This window comes from Ciona intestinalis, chromosome 11, assembly GCF_000224145.3.
Source record: "Ciona intestinalis chromosome 11, KH, whole genome shotgun sequence".
Lineage (NCBI taxonomy): Eukaryota > Metazoa > Chordata > Ascidiacea > Phlebobranchia > Cionidae > Ciona > Ciona intestinalis.
Window position 1 is genome coordinate 268,995 of NC_020176.2, and position 8,948 is coordinate 277,942.

The 8,948-nt window shown below is 33.4% G+C and overlaps 5 protein-coding genes across 5 annotated transcripts in view; 2 read left to right on the plus strand and 3 right to left on the minus strand.

The window, feature by feature from the left end:
- Nucleotides 1-13: 13 nt before the first annotated feature.
- On the minus strand, nucleotides 14-836 carry LOC104266202. The gene is made up of 2 exons (XM_009861861.3): nucleotides 539-836; nucleotides 14-406 (listed from the first exon to the last, which is right to left on the minus strand). Exons 1-2 carry the CDS (start codon nucleotides 828-830, stop codon nucleotides 252-254), a joined length of 447 nt encoding a protein of 148 aa, XP_009860163.2. The 5' UTR covers nucleotides 831-836; the 3' UTR covers nucleotides 14-251.
- A 978-nt stretch (nucleotides 837-1,814) lies between these two features.
- LOC101242601 (SCO-spondin-like) lies at nucleotides 1,815-3,424 on the plus strand. The gene is made up of 4 exons (XM_004226577.4): nucleotides 1,815-1,984; nucleotides 2,038-2,214; nucleotides 2,405-2,573; nucleotides 3,166-3,424. The coding sequence occupies exons 1-4, from the start codon at nucleotides 1,885-1,887 to the stop codon at nucleotides 3,218-3,220; spliced, it is 501 nt and encodes a 166-aa protein (XP_004226625.1). The 5' UTR covers nucleotides 1,815-1,884; the 3' UTR covers nucleotides 3,221-3,424.
- LOC100181042 (acyl carrier protein, mitochondrial-like) lies at nucleotides 3,370-4,889 on the minus strand. Its single transcript, XM_002127596.3, has 4 exons — nucleotides 4,666-4,889; nucleotides 4,352-4,474; nucleotides 3,890-3,977; nucleotides 3,370-3,594 (listed from the first exon to the last, which is right to left on the minus strand). Exons 1-4 carry the CDS (start codon nucleotides 4,780-4,782, stop codon nucleotides 3,503-3,505), a joined length of 420 nt encoding a protein of 139 aa, XP_002127632.1. The 5' UTR covers nucleotides 4,783-4,889; the 3' UTR covers nucleotides 3,370-3,502.
- Nucleotides 4,890-5,165: 276 nt separating this feature from the next.
- LOC100178576 (mitochondrial import receptor subunit TOM22 homolog) lies at nucleotides 5,166-7,376 on the plus strand. Its single transcript, XM_002127804.5, has 4 exons — nucleotides 5,166-5,323; nucleotides 6,263-6,384; nucleotides 6,835-6,952; nucleotides 7,176-7,376. Exons 1-4 carry the CDS (start codon nucleotides 5,294-5,296, stop codon nucleotides 7,251-7,253), a joined length of 348 nt encoding a protein of 115 aa, XP_002127840.1. The 5' UTR covers nucleotides 5,166-5,293; the 3' UTR covers nucleotides 7,254-7,376.
- LOC100185759 (protein chibby homolog 1-like) overlaps nucleotides 7,191-8,948 on the minus strand; it is a 2,363-nt gene continuing 605 nt past the window's right edge. Inside the window, exons 2-3 of the mRNA XM_002127620.5 lie at nucleotides 7,760-7,875; nucleotides 7,191-7,439 (exon numbers count right to left, since the gene is read on the minus strand). Coding sequence (XP_002127656.3) covers nucleotides 7,365-7,439; nucleotides 7,760-7,875 — 191 coding nt within the window. The 3' untranslated portion in view covers nucleotides 7,191-7,364. The remainder of the gene's footprint in view (nucleotides 7,440-7,759; nucleotides 7,876-8,948) is intronic.

Below are 8,948 nucleotides of genomic sequence, written 5' to 3' on the forward strand. Positions count from 1 at the left end.
CGGTACAATTTGGTTGGGTTGGGGTACAATCTGGTTGGGTTGGGGTACAATTTGGTTGGGTTGGGGTACAGTATGGTAAGACTGAGCTACTTTATACGTTGGTAGAGATACAATGTGGTTTGATAGGGGTATAAGGTAGTAAGGTGGTTGATTCACAAAAGCATCTTGCCATTGTAATCCACGAAGCAATAGCGGGGAAACTAAATGAAAAGATGGTTCACTGTTAGTTTGTGATGCTGCAACCGGCCGTATTAGAGAGACTTTGGGGTAGGTTCACTGTTAGTTTGTGATGCTGCAACCGGCCGTATTAGAGAGACTTTGGGGTAGTTTGGTTGTTGTTGCACATCAGCATGCAATGTAACACCTACACCAGTGTAGTATGCATTCACCTCTTTTGCAGAAGCATCTGCAAACGTCAAACTATTTTATTAAAAAAACAATTACGTAACAAAGGTTACAACAAGTGTGTCAATATGTACCTATGACGTTATAAATATAAAGAATAAATAAATACCGTTTTTTACGTCACAACATTTACCTGTTCGATCTGCATTATTGTTTGTTTTAATTGTTGCCCAACAATCATTAATAATGACGTCACTATCTCCAATATTTGACAATGCAATCAGGAATTGTTTTTCATTCTTGAATTCGGTTTCTTTGTGACGTGATTGTTTGCTCATAAACCGTAAATAAAGGACATTAACATGAAGTCTGTCGTCATAATTAAATAATTCCAGAACTGTAGATTCAAAAATTATCATTCTTTCACTTATCTGCTCACTAGTATTCTGGTATAAACAATCATATTTGAACACGTTAGTGGTCATATAGATCCTTTTTCGTCGAACAGTTGTTCTTGGCTTTGTTGTTGTTGTTGCTGATAGGGCGATTATTTTCCGCACTTATCCTAATTCTTAATTCTAGCATTTTTCTTTAATCTCTTGATTGAAATCAAATCGTAATATATATTTATAATTTTTAGACTGAATTTTCAGATTTAAAACCGCACGATGAGCGATTAATTCACGATTACTTTCCTCGTGCACTTTACATAGCGGAAACACTGTCTGGAGTTTGGCGGGGAACGACGGCACGTACACGTATTATATAAGATAAGAAATCCACACAACGATTCACGACTGAATCAAACTATTAGCATTTAAGTGGGGACGCATTAAATGCACTATTCTTATACCGTATTATCATTAATCGTAATTAAAGCATTATTTTTAATTCAACATCATATGATTAATATTAACTTCTAACATTACCTAATTACTGCGTGATTACGGTTTGTCAAAACTCATGAAAACAAACGTTTTTAAGCGCAACAATGTTAACTAGTGTAAATTTACAATAAACACCGATAAACATATTCTTTACCAATCACTCAATCCTCATACGTCATAAGTTTCATTAGTTATAATACATGTATAAATACATTCTGCCTACTGCTCCACAGTCACCAATGGCGACTAGAACCCGTTTTGTTGGTTACTTCAGGTTTGTTTTTGATCAAACCCAGTCGACCGTTGTAGTAAAAGGATTAACTAATATAGCAGGGTGGGGGTAGATGAGACACCTTTTCATTTTGTTTTCTCTTTTCATTTGGTAGTAAACAAAGAACATTTAATGAATTATAAAACCGTATCTTCACGACTTCCACAGACCGTTGTTAATTGTTTAAAACACGATCAGGCTATTTGGATAATATGTGTTAAAGGTGTCCCATCTTCCCCGACTCTACTATCTTATGCTAATTAGTTTAAAACGTGTTCATTCATTAGATCTGTGATCTCTTGTTTCATATATCTATGTTTGTTATTGCTCAGAATTCCCGCGCAGCAGTGTGGCGTCACAATACGGAAATATAGATAGTTCATGGTTCAGTATTGTCGCGCGCCTGCAGGAGTGATGCTGATTGGTTGGTACGTCGCTCTCATTGTTTACGTCATAATTAGACCAACCGCGTCACACATAAGTTAATTGTGCTTCGTTTGTTTTTGACCGGATGACTAGAATCTTTATTTTCAGGTTGTCCTGGTAACCAGATATATTCCGACTGCGCAGGATGTGACGTAGCCTGCAATGCACAACGTCATAATGTTATTTGTACGTCAGAATGTCGTCAGAAATGTACTTGTCAATTCCCGTCTTTGTACATGAGCGGTGACCAATGTATAACTGACCAACAATGTGCTATATTATTGGGTAAGATTTGTGTTCAATCTAATGCATGATATGCAGTCACGTTAAAAATTGACTCTAAGCATGATCCTGAGATATAACTCGACAGTGCGCATGAGGTGTATGAATATATCATGTGTGTCTGGTGTATAAGAAGACACCCATGGTATAACAAGACAGTGAGCATGAGGTTAACAAATACAACCCATGTTAGGTGAAACATCCTACAAATGCTATCTCACAAGTGTATGCGATGTTAACAATATTTGTTGCGGAGATTTGTCAAGTTCTACCTGCTGTCCTACAAACAACATATGTTGTAGGAATGGGACAACACACACATGTAGTAATGTACCTTGTGCAGGAGTAAGGGCAACCTCAAGGTAACTGCATGATGACAGCTTTGGTCTGCTGTAAAAGAGGTTAGGGTGGTTGCCTTTAATACAGATGCCACCATTATAGGTATATTTTGTTCTTGAGCAAGATACCTAAAAGCTTAAACCCATTGGGGACTAATGGGTTGTCCAAATTCAACAAATGGTTAATAAGTTGCAATCTAGCATAATTTGCATAACACAACGTCTGGTGTCTTTTACAAAAGATAGATATGGTTATGTTGAGGTCATGAAATCTGAGGTCACCCATCTTTTAACATCAAGCTTGGCCTGCAACCTGAAAATAATTAGGAAGAAAGTCAAGCTAGCTAGTCTTATTATCTTTTTTGCTTTACTTTCTTGATGTGCAACATCAGAGAAATCACATGTAGACCCGACACTCTGCCCAATTTACAGACAAACATAGAGCTTTAGAAAATGTGACGCTCGGTCACAAGCTGTTTGGCTTAGACTTAGTTACAGTGTTAATAAGCTTGGTTCTCCATTGTTTGCAAATGGGATAATACAGTAATACGTAATGATGCATTTTTAAAAATGTTAAATACCAATTCTAAAACAATAATTTGATGAAATATTTTAGGTTGTTGTTTCCCATATTGCTGTTGATATCATTGATATGTTACCTCTTGACATGAAGATATATTCAACTGCACAAGTATCCTATATTCAGAGATTAAAACTTTTTATGAAGTATAATATTTGTTATTGTTGATTTAACTTGATTTATTCTATAATATTGTATACTTTGTACATCCTACAGTTTATAAAACATATTCCACACACACAAGGTTTTTAAATATTTGTTTATTAGCATGAAAGTTTGAACAAAACGTCCCAATATGAAGTTTTATCTCCTACATCGTAGCAGTTGCGTTTTCACATCTCGAAGTTTACAGTTTATTGTTAAGTTAAAATAATTATTCACAGATGTCGTATTTATCAGCAAGATAGTCAATTATTTCTTGCGGAGTTAATAACTTTTCTGCATCTGCATCTCCAATGTGGTAACCTGTATTACACAAGATTAATTTAAGTTTACTAATATATTTATTTTTTTTACATTTACTCTTTCTTTCATATAAAAATAAAACTTATAATATTACAAAAAGCTTATATAGATATATTAGAAAAACAAAAATTTATTTAAAAAATATATACACTAAAAAACACTGCATGAGTGTTTTTGTAATATCTATATTAGTGTTTAAGGATGTATTTTGCACAACGGTGTTACTTATGGGATCTGAATAAGGAATAGCCAAACAACATTTGAAGAAGATGTAGCAAATATTAATCCAACATACCAAACTCATTCTCAACTGCCATAATAATTTCAACGTGGTCTAAACTGTCCAAACCAAGATCTTTCATGAAATGGCATCCTTCAGTTACCTGTTGGGTGGTAAATCAAATATTGTTCAAATTTACTTATATATACAAACATCTCAACAAATTGTAGCAGTTTTAACCAAACCGGTTTTATTACCTAATTAAGTAATTAACATTTATGGAAGAAATAAGGTTTGTGAATTAGTTTCCATAATGGAATTGCCACATTTATGTGGGTGGCAATTTGTGCATTTGATTTGTCATAGAACTGGAACTGTAGGCCATTTTAATACTAGTGAAAAACGTCATATGTTTATCTCTACATATTGCTATTTTGATTGGCCACTTATTTGTCGAATTAATTTCCTAGCATCTTACATTAGTGGCCCAATTTGTTACTTGTTTCATCCAAAAAAAACGAATTTTAAAACTTTTACCTTTGCTGGGTCAATTTTGTCGTAAAGTTTCAACAAGCCCATGACCCTTTCGTTAATCTCGTTGATTCCGGTTGGGTCGGAGCTCATCCAACGTTGTTGTTGAAACGGTGAGGAGTTTTGTTTCTGGTGAAGTATAGTTATTGCTCATAATTCTAAACGTTAATAATACTCATACGGTGGTGGGTTTTGGTGAGGAATATTCCGTAACTTTAGAGATTAGTTTATAGTTTTTGAGGGTAGCGGTCAAAGAATAGAATTCTTTAACATAACATAGTATAGTATATATTTTTGCAAACACTGCATACAAAATATACCTTGCATATTACAGTATTTGTTGGAACTATCAATCTGTTATGAAGTTGAACTTTTTGTAATGTTGCCAACGGTTTTGCTCTCCTAAGAACTGCGAGAGATTTCAATAAACTTGACATTTTGAGAATTTTTTTATTTTGAAATCAATCTGAAATCTCCCCACGCAACCTTCACATCAAAGTGTATTTAAGTCACCGGTGTTTGTTGCCTAAATGTGTGGTCCCAAATGATTTCATTTATACTGAATAAAAAGTATTCAAAATTAATTTTGCTTAAATTACGTTTTTATTAAAATTTTTATTTGAATAAATATTAATACAAAATACGTATATAAGCTGCATAACTATAATTTGAATAGACTTTGGAATACCTGCTAGTGTTTTCGACAACAACTGTATTCTTTATCTAAAAAATGCCTGAATGCAAAATTTAATATTTTTTAACAGTTATAAATATATTTAACAATGTAAACAATTTTAATACCTAGTATTAGGTTTTAAACAAAAAAATAAAAAATTGTCGAGAACACCAAAAATAGCATGCTTGTTGCTGTGTTTATTTACTGAAGAACTCCTAAATTAAACTGAATCGGGTTTGTAGACCTGCAGTTATTATAAAGTAAAAGAAGCCATGGCTCAAATACAAGAAAATTATGAGGAGGTAAGTTGGAATATAACTTTGTATGGTTGTCATTCTAATTGTCTGCTCTAAATGTTGCTAAAGATTAGAAATAAGTTAACAACCTATAAATTAACCTTGGTGGCAACTTGGTTATAAGTATATAGTTGATAAGCGTATAATTACCTCAAAGACTTATGTTTTACGTGTGGGCCTTGAAGGCTAATTTACCAGTTTGCATCTAGAGGCGATATTTTGTTTTGTAGCGTTTTCGGATTTGAATGTAAATGAAAAGAGAATGTGGTAAGAGTAACTTACTTTATTGCCGCATGGCCGAAAAACGACAGTCGTATAACAACAGTGTGCCAGCTTATGAGCTATCATGTATGTTACTTTGTGGGTTATAATTTTTATGAAATTTTTTTTCATTTTTTTATGTATGGCTGATAATTGGGTCCCTTTAATTAGTGCATGTCCCCTATGTCCACAATATTCACTACATAGTGGACATAGTGAATATTGTGGACATAGCATACATAGTGGATATAGCGGACTAAGCGGACATGCACCAATTAAAGGGACTGCTGATAATTTGGACAACCCGTTAGTGACTATTGAACTGGAGCAATTGCCGTTAAGTATCTTGCCAAAGGACACATACGCCCACAATGGTAGCAGCGACAAGACTTGAACCCATTACCTCTGGGTTACCAGCAGACGTGCTAACCACTATGTCGCGGTGCAGGGTTTGGTGACAATTAAAGCAGCCCAACTTTCTTTAATAATTTTTAATGAAAATGAAATCATTTATTAAAAAAATTAAGAAACAAATGACTTTACTAATTTATTAAGCCAAGTTAGTGGAACAACTTTTAAGGTAAATACAAATCACTTAAGCAGAAAATTGTCAGTTTTACAAACTACTAGAAGGTCAGTAAATTTAAATGTTTGCTTTGTAATATTAATCACTTCTCTTTATAGATTGATGACGAGACAATAAGTGAAAGGATATGGGGCCTCACTGAAATGTTTCCAGATTCTGTTCGATCTGTCGCATCTTCAACATCAAGTTTATCAAAAGTTGCCGCTTCCAAAACATACAGGTAAGGGGGAAGGGTATCACTATAGCTTTTTGAACGTTTTCAAGCTAATTTTCGTATTAAATGCCCACTTTTTCCAAAAACAAATGGTTAGACCGAAGGAATATTTTAATACCAAAAATTTTACGAGTCACCAGTTATTATGATACCGGGAGCGAATGAATGGAAAAGCTTTGTCTTTTTGAACAAAGTTGAAAACCTAATTTAGTCCAGATTTAATCCTTTATTGTAATGATTGCTATGCATGGGACAAATTGTAAAGACCATAACCAAAAGTTAGTGTGTGCTAGTGCTACTACGGTATATGCGTCCTTGGACAAGACACTTTACAGCAATTTTGTCTGCCAGACAACAAAACATTTCCTACAGGTTACAAAACTGTCATTGCCCTGCAACGAGAGGATAAATAATTTATGTACTTTTATCGGTGATGAGATAATTTTTACTCCACAGTTTTATAAGATCAGCGTTATGGGTTGGAACGACGGGATTCATGGTTCTTATTGTTCCCGTGCTGTTCGAACAAGAACGATTTAATCTTGAGCAGCAACAACAACAACATCAGAGACAGGTTGGAAGTTTTATTTTTACTACAAATCTTTATAAAATGAAAACAATAACATATAATATATGAAGCATATATAAAAAACATTACTATTTTAAAAAGATTTTAAATTGTTTTTAACTTACATTTTAATAATGTTACATTGAGTAAAAACAATGTTACATTGAGTAAAAACAAACTAATAATGACATTGAGTGAAGAAGAAAATTCATATTTTTGTTTCTTCTAGATATTACTTGGGCCAAACGCAGCAGTTTCGAACATGCACGGAGGTATAGGACTTGCCCCACCACCCCCAGCTAAATAAATCCAACAAACATTCATATAATTGAAAATAATGAACTAATAGCGCACGCCATGTTTTACATTGGCGTTGTATAAAATATGTAGCACAGTGTTTTGCAATAAAATTAAACAATTATTTCTTCCTTCTTTTTACGGCGTCATCTCTCTCCTTTTCAAGAATATGCGACTCAGCTGTTGCTTCGGACAACTAAACATGGCAACATTATGTTAGGCATGGATACTGGCAATGACGTATATGGCAATTTTTACATGCCTGCTATGTGTACAACGTATGCACAATTTTTTAATTTCTGACGTCAGTGGTCTGTCGTATTAGTTAGGGATGAGGTTAGGGTGTATTACAAATTATACATTAAAGATTATTCTCATATAAACATGCAAAACATTTTTATATAACCCTATGTAAAGTTTTAATCTTGGAGCGTGGCAGATGAAACATTGACATAAGGAGCTAATTTATATAAAAACAATAATAATACTTTGAATTCAACCATACACATAACACACCATGTCAAGCAGAATATCAATCTTTAGTCGAAGCATGTTGTTCTCTTCGGTGATTCGGGTATTTTCTTTCTTCAATTTAATCATCTCTCGATGGGGGACTCCCCCTGCTCCACCCTCTGTGATGTCATAAACAAGAATATTATCATAGTTGTTTTATCGGTGCAAGTGAAGGGTTGTTCCGTAATGTCACAAAGAAAACGAGAGACCAATAAAAATGTACCACTTAGGAAATTAGTAATGATGATATAGTGTGTCGATTCTTTACTAGCTCTATTTCATTTGAAAGATAGCCTAACTTTTTTAGTATACATAAGGACCAAGGTGATCCTAGAATACAGATAATGTAGCGGCCATTTTCGATACCTTCTACTGGTGCCACCAACCTAAAATTTGGACACTGTACTAACTAGACCCCAGCGGTACCGATTCTGAAATCAAAAATTTAAAATTCGAAAAAATATTAATTATGAATATTAATATTCGTCATAAAAACATATTTATAGAATTTTCGCACGCACCAGCTTTGAATATGTTGTAGCGCTGCTTAATAGCTACAAAATGAAACATTTTTTTCTTTAAAAAAATGGGGGCTTGGGTATGAAATATTAAAAAGTATGACCATAACTTGAATCATATAAATATCAAAAAAATTTTTTTTTGCAAAAATATAACTTACGCATACATCTATGTTGGTCACTAACATATCATTCCCATTAAAAAAATAATTAATTTTAATTTTTTTTAAATTATGAATATTAATATTCGTCATAAAAACATATTTATAGAATTTTCGCACGCACCAGCTTGGAATATGTTATAGCGCTACGTATTAGCTACAAAATGAAACATTAATTTCTTCAAAAAAATGCGGGCTTGGGTTCAGAATACAGACAAGTATGAGTCATAACTATAATTCCTTGTTCATATATTTTATTTGCACGAACGCAAAAATTATACATATAATAAAAAATAATATAATAAACAGTAAATACGTACATTCAAATGTGATGCTTTGAATTTAAATAAAGTCTTCGATTGCCGCACGATTTACTTTATCCTATCCGTACGTAAGTATAGAAACATCGAGAATTTAATTCATCTGTTTCAATTAATACAAAAGGTTCCATGTTCTTGAAGCCTCTAAGATTAGGGTCTTTAATCGATATGCTCGATCCAATTGTATCAGACG